The sequence below is a fragment of the Alosa pseudoharengus genome, unplaced genomic scaffold (assembly GCF_046254945.1).
Source record: "Alosa pseudoharengus isolate Yale_2024_CS ecotype anadromous, Long Island Sound unplaced genomic scaffold, YU_APseudo_1.1 YU_APseudo_1.1_scf_19, whole genome shotgun sequence".
NCBI classification, from domain to species: domain Eukaryota; kingdom Metazoa; phylum Chordata; class Actinopteri; order Clupeiformes; family Clupeidae; genus Alosa; species Alosa pseudoharengus.
This window is the reverse complement of record NW_027468657.1, coordinates 16,519,255-16,533,090: the sequence shown is the minus strand read 5'-3', so window position 1 is coordinate 16,533,090 and position 13,836 is coordinate 16,519,255. Positions and strand designations below refer to the sequence as shown.

At 40.3% G+C, this 13,836-nt stretch overlaps 1 protein-coding gene across 2 annotated transcripts in view; it reads left to right on the top strand.

Moving 5' to 3' along the window:
• LOC143132392 (uncharacterized) overlaps positions 1–13,836 on the top strand; it is a 151,276-nt gene that overhangs the window by 121,670 nt on the left and 15,770 nt on the right. For both annotated transcript variants that reach the window (XM_076291874.1, XM_076291873.1), the window contains 3 exons: positions 7,049–7,222; positions 12,655–12,828; positions 13,427–13,597. In XM_076291874.1, coding sequence (XP_076147989.1) covers positions 7,049–7,222; positions 12,655–12,828; positions 13,427–13,597 — 519 coding nt within the window. The remainder of the gene's footprint in view (positions 1–7,048; positions 7,223–12,654; positions 12,829–13,426; positions 13,598–13,836) is intronic.

The following is a 13,836-nucleotide window of genomic DNA, read 5'->3' as shown; positions in this document are numbered from 1 at the left end:
CACTGCATCATATCTCTCATAGAGCGACTGTTCCTTGCTAAATTTCTTTGTCAGATTAATGAATCTGCGTTTAGCTACAGCCAAATTCGATGCCAATTCACGGTGATTCTCTTTCCAAGGCAAACTCACTTCGTACCTGCCTCCTTTGTTGATCACTGTTCTCTGAAACTTCTTGAATGGCCTCATTTTCAATGACACATGATTCTTTTTCTGGGTGTAATCCGATGGACTCAGTTTCCCAAAAGCAGCGCAGCTGATTGGAAAGTGAAACGTCTTCAGCTACACTGACATGCAGCACTTCAATGTCCAAAAGTTCCACTGTGACTTTCAGAACTGTCGCCGTCCCTTGTAGCAGCCATCCGAACTTGCTTTCTATTGCTACCAGTGATTCACTTATGTGCTCCAATTGTCCAGTCACGATTTTCCAGTAATAATCACCTCCTATAAGAACTCCGAGCTCCTCGGTCTCCATGCCTCGAATCGGCACATCTGCCACTTGACTTCCTTTGGCTTCCAATGTCTTTCTGATCTGCAATTTGCAATTTGGAAGTGCACACATGTGGGGTTTCTAATAACTCTAGAACTACGTTCTTCTCAGTTTTAATATTTCTCAGTCGCACTTGTATCTTTCTGCATTTTATCAGTTTTGAAGTCGCTGACGCAAATGTGTGCAGATTGAGAGTTTCTTCACCAATAACTGGCAGATTGAGGGATCTAGATAGATTTTCTTGTATGAAACTTCGCTGACTTCCACCATCCAGTAAACATCTCACAAGCTGGTCTTGCATAGGAGTTTCAATCCAGGCTATGGCGGTCTGCAAGAATGTTGTGCCATTATGATTGGACTGCACAGGGGATACAGACACTACAGTGTTTCCTCTATGTTGATTTGGTAGTGGCGGCCCGCCACGGTTTAATTTTCTTCCCCCACGGTATCAGAAATGGGGCAGACGCACAATAGTCGCAGTTGCCTTTTAAATGATCCTGCCGACATTATGCACCCCCGTTGGCGGCCGCTAACATTGCAATTTAACAACAAGCAGAACTATTCAGAGGTTTGGGGCTGTCCAGTTTAACTCCACATAGTGTGTTGATGTGCTTATTGTCCAAACGAGTCACTATTAAACAACACCTCCACCAAAAACGTCACCGCGGTGGGTCCGTTTTCATAAGACAACGTTCAACTTGTCAGTTCTGACAGCTCACGTCCTGATATCAAACATCTGGAAACATTAAAACGATATGTGAGTCACTAATATAATACAAATTGGAAATAGTCTATAGCTGTAGTAATAGATGTAATGATGTTAAAGTAAATAGTTGTGTTGCATGACACGGAAAAGTTTATTTTTTAATAATTTGGGCTACACAGACGCACAAAGGCTGCACGACCTAAACGTTTGTTACCCTTGTTGCTAAATGTGAAAATAAATTGGCAAAAAGAAGTGCAACCATTTTTTTAATTTTCTAACGAATTAGGCTACAGAATGCTTAGCCTAGGCCAGGGGTCGGCAAAACCGAGCATTTCATTTGGTTATCAGGCTGCTCGCTATTTTTTTCGACAACGTTGGTTAGCCTTACTGCAAACTGCTTTTCATTCTCCTTAGAGAACGTTTGCAATGTCAAAACATCATGTTAAATAGAGATAACATCATGTTAAACTAAGTTAACTCTTAGTTATCTCCTTTGCAGCAGATCTAATGTGAACGTTATGCGATCCATTTAATTGGGAACGCGTCTGCACTCACGAGAGGGAGAGAGAGCCGCAGGTTCCAGCTGGCTTGTCATTGTTGATAATTGATATCTCCTTCTTATAAGAAACTTTTAAAAGGAAATCATGAAGGCAACAGTAGTTCCCACTACTGACCATTTAAAAACTGTGAGAGGGCCCAGCCATAGGCACAGCACTAGCCATAGCGGTGCAGGCAGAAGATCATTGAGAAATAAACGTGAATTAAAGCGACTGTCTTAAAGCGACAGTGCACAATTTATACATTTGTTAAACTGCATAAAATTAGCAGTATTTTTAAGCAATTCATATTTTAAAAGAAATACTTTTCATACTAAATTATAGGCTATAAAAACAATAGTTTTTTATGTATGTGTCGTGGGGGGGGGGGGGGGGGGTTGTTGTGCGGCAATTTTCAAAACCCAATGTGGCCCTTGAGCCAAAAAGTTTGCCCACCCCTGATCTAACAGCATGTATGCTACTCAGCATCAATGGACCACCTCTTTCTGAATTCCCCTATAACCGAGCCTTGGAGTTATTTTTCCAAAAGAAAAATGAAATGTGCACAGCAAGGCTTCTTTGAATTTTGGTTTCCCCACGAAGAATTTCTTGTAAAATTCATTTTGCAGACCTGTTGTAGATTCTCCAAAAATACAGTTCAATCACAACTGAAAATAATGCCTCATTGAATAGAGTGTGTGAATAGAGGTTAATACATATAATTGTTTGTGTTGCAGCGAAGTGTCAGTTGTCAGTTCCGTGGTGCTGGGACGGGGGGGGTGGGGGGTGTTCGGACGGGCCTGCCCCCACTGCTTAAAAAAATCCTAGAGGAAACACTGCACTAATGTATCTGATAAGCCTACTTCTAGTGTTTGTGAAGTTACATTTACACTGCTTAAGGCAGGTTGGGAGCATACCGTTTTGTAATGTCTTCTGCCACAACCTTCGCACTGAATGCCTTGCGCTCTGCAGTTGCGCACGATATGTTTGGCGCCTAAGCATACAAAACACCGGCCTTATTTGCGCAGCTTATCTCTCCTTGCTTCTATACTAGTATGCACATTGCATTCTCTTGACTTGTGTGTGTTTTCATTACAGAATAAACATCGTGATTCTTCTCGAGCGGACACATGAAATGTGGCTGACGTTGGAGCATAGCTTTTTCTTCGCTTGAACATTCTTTTATCACGGTCTCTTAAGGACACAGAGCCTGTTTGTCGCTGGGATACATGGGCAGTTCTTTCCCGACTGACTACTTCTTTTTGCAAGAATTCCATTAAGTCCTTTACGCTCAAAACTTCTTCTTCTTTCAATTGTCGTGTGAATTCCAGTGTGATTTCTTCGGGTATCATTTTCATCAGAATAGGGCAGAGTAAACAGCCGTAGGCATCCGACACTACTCCCATTGCGTCTAGGCACTTCGCATTCATCATACAAATTTCGTAGTGCTACAATGTCTGTGGCTCTCTTAACTGGAGTCAAATTTAGCAGTGTATTCATATGAGCATTGATAATCAGATGTTTTCTTCCGAATCTATTCATTAGCATTTTGATTGCACTATCATAATTTTCTTCGGTCAATGATAGGCCTGCAACTACTTTCGCAGCGTTGCCAGAAAGAAACGATTTCAAATAATTAAACTTATCAGCTTTTCTTAAATGCTCATTGTCATGTATTGCACTTGTAAACTGACTCCAAAAATTCTGCCACTTACTTAGGTTTCCACTGGAGTGTTCAATTGATAGTTTTGGCAGCTTCATCATGGGAATTCTGTGCGTCTGATTTGTCGTATGCGAGGATGTCTCGCTTTCGTCTTCCTTGATTTTTTCCAAGAACTTTCTTGTGCGCATCTAAGTCAATTTAATCTCATCCACATATTGGCGCGTCTTTCCGTAATTCTTCAGCAATTCTATTAACTAATTTTGTCACTGCTGTTCTTATCGCGCCTCGCACTTTCTTCAATCTTGAAAGCTTCTCCATTGTTCTCTTCGGTCCTCACCTGCAATCACTCAGGCAATCCACGTCTGTCTCAGGTAGGGAATCTTTTTCTTTCGTCTCGTCTTTTTCTTTCGTCTCTATTCCCTCTTTCCCGGGTTTCGGCACCAAAAATGTAGAGGATTCAGAGGTCGGACATGGAAAATTCTCTTCAAAAGATTTATTTGAAGTTTACAAAAATTTGGAGAAAAACAAAATAAGGTTCAGTCCCTTTTAAATAAAGCGCTGAAGGCGTGACGTAAGTCTCGTGCTGAGCATTGGCAGTCTCTCACACTGCTGGCTTAAGCACTACGTCCATTTGCACCAGGTTTGGAAGAGGAAGCAGAGAATGACGCACAGGTTGTGGCCACTTTTATGCACAGCTCGGCATGTTGGGAATTGGAGTCCTGTGCAACATCTTAACAGGCAATTAAGTCCGGGCCTGTTTGAGACAGAACAAAATAAAAGACACAGGTCACTGACCTCTGTAATATGTTGTGACACTACAGGTGAATGGGGTAAAACATTTAAATGATAGATATCACCATGAAACTTTCTCAGTTGATTACTCATGTTAAGCTAAGAAAAAAATGTATTGAAAGTGCAAATTAGGCCTTATCTCATTAACTCATTGAGTGCCAAAAACGCGTTGAGTGCCAAAAACGTAATATTACGTTTTTAGCTTTTTTTTTTTAATTACGAAACTAGACACTCTAATACACCTTATATGTGATTTTGGGAACTCTATGATGAATGGAAATGAAATATATGACGATCGTGAAACTCACAATCTGGAAATTTTATCTGGACATTTTATCATAACTCGGTTGCCGCTTTGGGTCGAATCAGTGACGCATGCACGTCAGGTCAAAACCAGGCCATTTTCGTGGGTCTATCACTAGGTGGCAGTCTCGACAGGTCTCGCTGATCACTTCCCGGAATGTTTACAGAAGTAAGTAACAGGCAACACTTCATATTTCATGAAAGACGTTATATCTAGATTTATAGAAAAAAAACAGCGATTTTGATGAAAACTAGCCACTGTTTAGCTTGGGATTTCTCAGGAACAGAGGCGTGTAGAAATACACGGTTTGCACCCACTGAGATCTTAAAGTCTCACCTTTTAATCGAGCTATTCTACGTTTTCATAGCTATAACACAGAATATGCTGTGGCTGTACAAAAATCATCAACAATGGTCTAGATTGCTGGCACTCTAGGACAAAGCTCCCGAAAACAGTTTGGCATTCAATGAGTTAAAAATGTGCTAATTTTGCATACATTTTAAAAAACAAAATCAGATTGTCTGATAAAGCCAGGCTCAAAATATTTTTTCATGGGAGATGGGAAAAGAATTACTGAGGGGTTTATGGAAATCTACTTCTATTATCCTGTAATTCACCTGTACCTCTGTGATATGAAATTTCTAGGCCCGAAATTAGAAATGGGTGTATCTTAGGATCTATCTTTGGACTTCATTCAGCATTTTGTTCTTCCACTGGAAATGACTCTTCTACATTTGCTGCCTGCTGCATCCTTTCTGTTTTTATTGTTTAGAAAACGTTTGAGGTCTTGAGTTTTAGTTTTTTTTTTTTTGAGTTTGAGTTCTTGATGCATTAAACATGGTAACCTGCCACAAATAGCCTACAGATTCTTGTGTGCGTACATTCTCTCCAAAGATGTGCCCGTTCCTGTCAAGCAGTCAATTGACTACATTGCAGTCAAGAAGTAGGGCAAATTAATTTAAGAAACCAAAACGTAGGTCATAGTTATAGTCATAGTCAAAACCTCTATTGCGTAGCCTGTTAAAAATGTTGCTAGATAGTATTAAATCGCCAACAACATTGTTTTTTTGCAGAAACCTACCCTAGGCTACAGATTAGTTCTGAACAGTTATTTCTCTACTGGCTCAATTATCAAAAAGGTGCTTTCTCTTCAACGTTGTGATAAGTAGGCTATAACACTAACTTTGCAAATTTAACTTGAATGCATCTATTTTTAACAAAGTTGTGTAGGCTACACCGCACCAGTTGTAGTCTGCATGAACAGTTTGTGAAGACACTGTTTTGATTTGCGTAGGGGAGGTGCGGGCTGAAGCCAACCTGTTTGAGGGAGAGCGGTGCAAAGAGAGAATGTGTGCTCTATCATGCGCATATCTCTACAATGAAATAATGTGTCTAGGCTAATCTATATTTTCAATAAGCAATCACTGCATGCCTATGGAAACAACAAGTCAATATATTAGAGATATCAAGAGTAACGCAGGAATGGACATTACAGTTATCCAGTAACTGTAACGAATTACTGAAATTTGTATTGTACTTTGTAATGCATTACCCCCAACACTGACAATAACGTAGACAGCAAATTAAGATATTTTTTTGTTTTGTGGAGCGGCACCGGTAGGCTATCAAAAGCAGATTTCGATTTTCGTTAACCACTGTGTAGCCAATCCTTATGCCATACCCAAGTAGCCTAAATCGAGGTCATTTTTAATTATGCATGATTTATTTTGTTATTGAATTCGTAGCTGGGATTTCTCTCGGCAACAATTATGTTTAAAGGTAGCCTCCTGCTTTTTCAGAAGGGGCGGCAGGCAGGCTACTGATAGAGCAACGTACAGTGGCAGAGCGATGCACAGTGGCTGAAAGTGGTACTAAAGTTTCACGTACCTTCAGGTCACGTAATGCGCGTCTGAAGTGCCCATTTGAAAGTAATGCCCACTGTATACAGCACAGCTTTATAGTGACATGCAATTAAAGAAAATGCACATTGATAGTACCAGCTGTGTCTTCCAGAGACCTTTAGTAGCATTTGCATCTGAGTTTAGTACACAGAATGTTTCTCTTTCTCCTCTCTGTCTCTGACGGCCTGTTTGACCCCCCTCTCTCTCATCGGATCACTAACAGGACCATGCTCTGAAGAGTACAGCATATGCAACTCATGCAAAACTCCATCCAGAAGTGTGTGTGTGTGTGTTGTGTGTGGTCGTTTAGTTTCTTTGTGTGCATAGGGCTTTTAAGGCTTCATTCAGTGAAAAGGAAGAGCAGTCTTGTACACTAGTAGGGAGAACACTCTCAAAACATCACAATAAAGTAATTAATATTGATACAGTGTTTTAATATAACATAACATATAAAACATATCAAAACATTCATATTTTCAACAATCACCAATATTTAATTTCAAGTTTATTAATGAGAGGAATATTTTCCTATAGGTGCATCATCAAGGAGAGCTGAACAATCAGAATACTCTGAAGTCTTCATTTTCTGCCGTGTCGTAATTCTACATATGGAGTCAGTAATGGATGCCACTCACCCCACCCCACCTCTCTCCCTACAGGCTTGATAACAACAACATAAGAGAAGAAGGCTGTGCTCATCTGACTAAAGCTCTCACATTAAACCCCTCACACCTGATAGAGCTGAATCTGAGTAGGAATAAACTTGGAGACTCAGGAGTGAAGCACATCTCTGCTCTACTGGAGAATCCAGAATGTAAACTACAGAAACTCCAGTAAGTAAACTGATGATGTAGTAAAATAAACATAACTTAATAGTCAGAATGGCAGGACAGGTAATTCCAGTATAGATGTACATATTCTATACAGCACAGATTTACAGTAACATGCAATTAAAGAAAATACACATTGATTGTAGCATCTGTGTCTTACAGAACCCTTTAATAGCATTTGCATTTTTAAATTCTGAGTTTAGTACACAGAGGGCCAGATGTACTGACGCTTTTGCGCCCACTTCAGGCGTATTTGTTTCGCAATGTGCGTGTAAAATCATTGCGAGGTATGTACAAACAGGCCGCAATGATGCAAAAGCACAAACTGCCTGTCGCGGGAGCTGAGAGTGGCAGATTGCGTTTGTCATGTCATGCATATGCATTCATGGGAGGATCCAGGGGAAAGTGGGAGTTTAGCGTAAAAAGATGGGAGGGGAATAGTAAATAGCGCCTAGTTATGTATTCCGCGGTATGTACAAAGACTGCTCCTGAAAGCGCATGTCTATTCTGCGCATAAATACTTCCGCCTTGTAAAAGCAGGTGTTAATCCAAATTGCAGTTCAATGTGTCAATAAGAGAACCTTTCAAAGACATCAGAATCGCTATTTAGAGCACCAGTTTTTGTGGTGAAAGTATTTGTACTATCAAAAGGAACCTTAACTTTCGTTGGCCTTTCGAATGTCTTACTTTCACTTTCACGTCATTATCTCCCTGCTTGTTTACATCTTATCATGTATGGTATTATTTCATGTTCGCTAAACGTTTGATTCTTTTTAATGTCGTCATCAGTTAACTTCATTCAACTGCGCTTGTATGTAGGCGCTGCCATTCAGTTGTGGACGTTCATAAATTGCGCTTATGGGCAGAGAAAGGCAGAGAAAGGCGCAGTTTACACTAAGGATTGAACGATTGATAAATACGACGGAAACTTGGGTCTGACAGCGTTCGCAATCTGCGGTGTGTCCATGACGCAGGTACCGCTACGTTTGCAAATGTACGTACATCTGGCCCAGAATGTGTCTCTTTCTCCTCTCTGTCTCTGCCGGCCTATTTGACCCCCCTCTCTCTCATTGGATCACTAACAGGACCATGCTCTGAAGACTGCAGCATACATCTCATGCAAAACTCCATCCAGAAGTGTGTTTGTGTGTGTGTGTGTGTGTGTGTGATCGTTTTGTTTCTTTCTTTGTGTGCATAGGTTTTTTTTAGGCTTAGAATTCAGTGAAAAGGAAAAACAGTCTTATGTACTAGTAGGGACAGGGATGTGGGGAGGGAGGGAACAATGCGCTTTTCGGCACCACCCGCTAACGGTGTGTTTCCACACACCGAAATTTCACGTCGCTCTAATTAAGGTTGAAAGGAGACGAAATTCGCCCTGGTTGCGAATCGCCGAGGCAGGCGAAACAAAGTTGGCCAAAGTTTAACTTTATTTAAATGAGGACCATTCGAGAACCAATCAGGTCCGCGTCTTTGTGTTTAGAGGCGGGAGTTACAAAAAAGTCTGACCAAGATGGCGGAGACTACCTGAGCTGTAACATGAAAATTTGTATGTGATTAAAATGTTTCTACACGAACACACAAACTTAGTCAGAGCACATACACCACTAAATAGACCACTATATATGTTAGTTTAAGCACTCAATCTTTTTAGCTAGCTGACAGGCGAAATGCTAGTATTTTAGGACTATGGATTGCATTGTAAACCTAGCTAGACAGCTAGGCTACATGCTGCAACACAGGTATGAAATATATTATTCATTGACCTTGTTGGTCTATGAACATGAATTGTTGTTTATAGGCAACATCAACTTAGTCGAGGCATAAAGACTCCTGGATATCTTCATTAAGTACTTAAACGTTTGAATTAGCTGATTAGCCTAATTAGCTCGCTTGCCACCACTGGCTAGACACTGCAGTCAAAAGGTTAGCGGTTTCGCCGTCACGCCCCCGAGGCGAAATTTCGCTGGCCGAAAATTGCGAGGTGTTTCGCTGTGTGGAAACCCACCGTAAGGCTGGGACAATGCGTCAACATAATCGATGACGTCGACGAAAAAAATACGTCGACACAAAATATGCGTCACGCATATTCGTCACGCATAACCGGCCGCCACGTATTGATGTTCTTTGTTGTACTATTTCAATTAAAGATAAGATAAAATCCTTTCATTGAGCTGCGCTTTTTATGCACACAGCCTTTCCTCAGAGCCATATATAGAGAGAGTTCCGAAAACTGAAATCATGGGCGCCATCTTTAAGACATAAGTCAGATCACTGTACAAATCCTAGCATAACGCAATAATTTGTACAACATTTAAACAAGAGACTCTGGAAGATCCTCCAACAGGAAAAATCTTATTTAAATTACAACAGTAAAATCAGGGAAGATCCATTAAACAGATCTTGAATATTATGGTAAAAGTATACATTTTGTATTAGACAATCATATAGCATACCGGTATAATACATTCTGAATACATTCTTGGTACTTCTTCAGGTGACATGGAAGAGTGGCAGGCCTACGATTATGCGGTCTGAGTCAAGGTCCTTGTGTGTGTGTGTGTGTGTGTTCCTACATCATGTGAGTGCGAGTGAGTGGAGCTCCTCATGCATGTGTGTTCTACATCATGTGTGTGTCAGTAGGAAGTGGAGGTCCTCATTCGTTTGGTGGGTCTGCTGGGCGGTGTCGGTGGGGTAAAGACGAACAGTGTTGGGATGGCATTCAGCTTGAGCTGCTTAACACCATCAACTCTGTGACTCTCAAACTGTGTCTCATCAAAGGTGTCCTACAAACAGTCAGACATATTTGAATGCAATGTCAAAGAAAGTAAATGATGGTAATGGATTTTCACAGAATGGCATCTAACCAATGCATAGTTATGCATGGATTGCATAAGAGCTTTGTGGAAAAACACAGACAGCTGATACAGGTTGTTTGTGCCGGAGTTCAGTAGCATAATGGTTGTGTAGCTTAACACTACCAGCACACTCTAACAAGCCATCACCGCAAAATTAACTCAATATCCTATAATTTAACCGCGATAGCTGTTATGAAGCACCATGCTGTTTTGCACTAGACTCTAGACAAGAGTAACATAAACCTCTCCAGCAAACGCGAACTGACCATGTTACTCAAGAAATAGCTGCAAGCAATGCTGCAAATGGGCATTTGTTTGACATATACAAATGATTTTCATGCAAAGTTAATCACAATCTTTCTGACATGCATGAACGTAAATACGATGCAGCAGGTGTTTTGAAAGAATGCAGGGTAAAACGTGGGAGCGTGGAAAGATAGCACATCAAATAGGCCTAGGCTAGCCTTGAAATGATGTAGTATTAATATTTGTCATTCTAAAACTTGCATTGATTTGCACATAATGACATCTAACCAGTGCATACTTAAGCATACTATGCATAAAAGAGCCTGGTGGGAAAACACAGAAAAATACAGATGGCAGATGTTAAATCCGCTTAGCATCATGACCATGCTGCTCAAATTTCAAAACTGCTGCATTAAAGTTAACTCTGCTAAGGTCTTATCACAACATAGTACATTGAGGAGACTAAACTAAGTTAAGTTATGCAATCAAGCAATATCTCAAAGCTAACGTTAGAATACTGTTTGGATGTCGAGTTTAGCGTGCTTACTTACAGCTGCTTATCAATTTCGTTACTCGTGCAGGGCTCATTTTATTGACTCTGACACTGAATGAGTGCAAAATCCCGATGTAAATGGAAAAGTGTTTTCCAAGACTCAAAAGTGCTTGTCCCAAGGAGAAGTATGAACTGTTATTTGAACTAACTACATTATGAATTGCATCCACACATCAGCACAGCCATTTAACTGTGTTTAAATTGCAAGGGTTCCCTCACGAACATCTTAAAGTGACAGGCACTCAATTAGACCTATACACTACTGAACTTTTTGAATGCTACCTCTGACTAAGAATGCATTACTTTGCACTTGTATAGTCTTTTATTTTGGAATTTTAAGAGCAATAAACATATATTGCAGTATTAAGGAATTCAAGTTTTTTTCATTCAGATATGTAAATCAACATGTATAAATTGCTATTAGTCAATTAATGGGAAGATAATCAAATCAAATCGGACTAAAAACATGAATCGTTAGATTAATTGATGCTTCGAAAAAATAAAAATGAATCGTTTAAAAAATAATTGTTTATCCCAGCCCTACCTCCCGCTTTTTTAACGTCAGTTTGAGTGACTTGTGTGAATCATGCAGATCCAAAGAGTTTTTTTTTTTTTTTTTGCGGGGGGGGGGGGTTGAGAGGGTCTGATAATCAGGGATACTTTCTGGCGATTTTTTCACGTCATTTAAAGCAGGCTACCAGAGGAACCACAGCAGCGTTTCTCATAAGGGCCTACTGGTTAATGTCCGGTGCTTCTGTCTCTCATGATAATATTTCATCATGTAGCAAAGGAGCTGTAGATGTAGCCTGTCTCTCTGGTAGCAGCTAAGAAAATATAGGCTCACACTCTCACACTCACTCCGTTAGGAAGCAACTGTCTCAGTTCGCACTAGGCTATCTTTAACCTGATTCTCGCCAGATGAATTTAGTTCCGCCTAGCTCCACTCATCTATCTGGGATCGATCCATTGGAGAGGTGTTTCAGAAGGCTGGGCCTTATCAAAAATCCATGCATATGATTTGGATACGTCACATCTATGACGCCCTGCGTCCTAATTGGCTCTACCATAAAATCTGGTGCCGAAATCACTCCCAATGGAAGCGATCCCAGATGGATGTGAGTGGAGCTAGGCGGAGCTAGGCGAAACGAAATTCATCTGGCGAAAGTCAGGTTAGGCTATCTTACCTCTGCAGTAAATCTGGCGCTGCCATCTGCCTGTGATCATCCAGAACCGTACAATAATAAAATTATTTACGCCTAACCTATGAGCTTATCAGTAACAAAGTACTAACTAGTCATAGACATAGTAACCGACAATGTTTTTTTATGTAACCTAGGCGTAGTATCTATGTGGGAATTCCAAGAAAATTACTGAAAACAATTCCTCATTTTAATCACGCAATTGCATGTGTTGTTTATTAAAACGGTAGGAAAACTGAATCAAAGTCCATGAACATAACCGTGGTACTCTCCTTTTTCACCACACATGCGTTTGCATCCCTGTAGGGAGAACACTCTAAACATTACAGCAGTAGAGTAATGAATACAGTGATACAGTGTTTTATTTAGAAGGAAAAACATATCAAAACATTCATATTTTCAACAATCACCAATATTTACTTTTCAGTTTATTAATGAGAGGAATGTTTCCCTACAGGTGCATCATCAAGGAGAGCTGAACAATCAGAATACTCTGAAGTCTTCATTTTCTGCCGAGTCGTAACTCTACATATGGAGTCAGTAATGGATGCCACTCACCCCACCCCACCTCTCTCCCTACAGGCTTTATTACAACAACATAAGAGAAGAAGGCTGTGCTCATCTGACTAAAGCTCTCACATCAAACCCCTCACACTTGATAGAGCTAAATCTGAGTTGGAATAAACTTGAAGACTCAGGAGTGAAGCACATCTCTGCTCTGCTGGAGAATCCAGACTGTAAACTACAGAAACTGCAGTAAGTAAACTGATGAGTGTATGATTTAGTTAAATAAACTCAGAATGGCGGGACAGGGAATTCCAGTATAGATGTACCTATTCTATACAGCACAGCTTTACAGTAACATGCAATTAAAGAAAATGCACAAACTGCTGTAAGTAAACTGATGAGTGTATGATGTAGTAAAAACATAACCTAATAGTCAAAATGACAGACAGGATATTCCAGTATAGACGTACCTAGTCTTTAAAGCATGTACAGTAGCATGCAATTAAAGAAAATACACACAATGATAGTACCAGAGGTGTCTTCCAGAATACTTTTCCATTTATAAGGTCAGAGTTTAGTACATAGAATTTTTTTGTTCTCCTCTCTGTCTCTTTAGCGACCTGTCTGACCCCCTCTCTCGCATTGGATAACAGAATCATGCTCTGAAAATATATTGTGTGTGTCTGTGTGTGTGTGCGTGTGCGTGTGTGTGTGTGTGTGTGTGTGTGTGTGTGTGTGTGTGTGTGTGTGTGTGGTGTGCACATGTTTGGTTTGTTTGTGTGCATAGGGTTTTTACGTCTTAAATACTCACTGTTTTTTTCTGCTTCCCCTCTGTCCCTCTCTACAGGCTTAGTAACACCAACATAACAGAAGAAGGTTGTGCTGCTCTTGCTTCAGCTCTGTCATCAAACGTCCCACAGCTGAGAGAGCTGCAGCTGAAAAGGAATAAACTAGGAGACTCAGTTAAGAAGATCTCTGCTCTAGAGAAAGATCCTAACTATAAACTACAGACCCTGGGGTGAGGACAAATATTTGACATAATGTAATGTGGAATAGTGTACAGAAATACTGATGGCATTCAAGTAAAATAATGGAATATGAAATAGTGAGTAATGAAACAGAAATATTGATGGTAGTACACTTACTTTTCCTGCATTTCTTTCAAGTGTACTACTACCCATTAACCCAGACTCACATTGACATGACAGAAACTGTGTTTCAAAGAGCAAACCCCTTATCCTTAGTCATTACACCCAG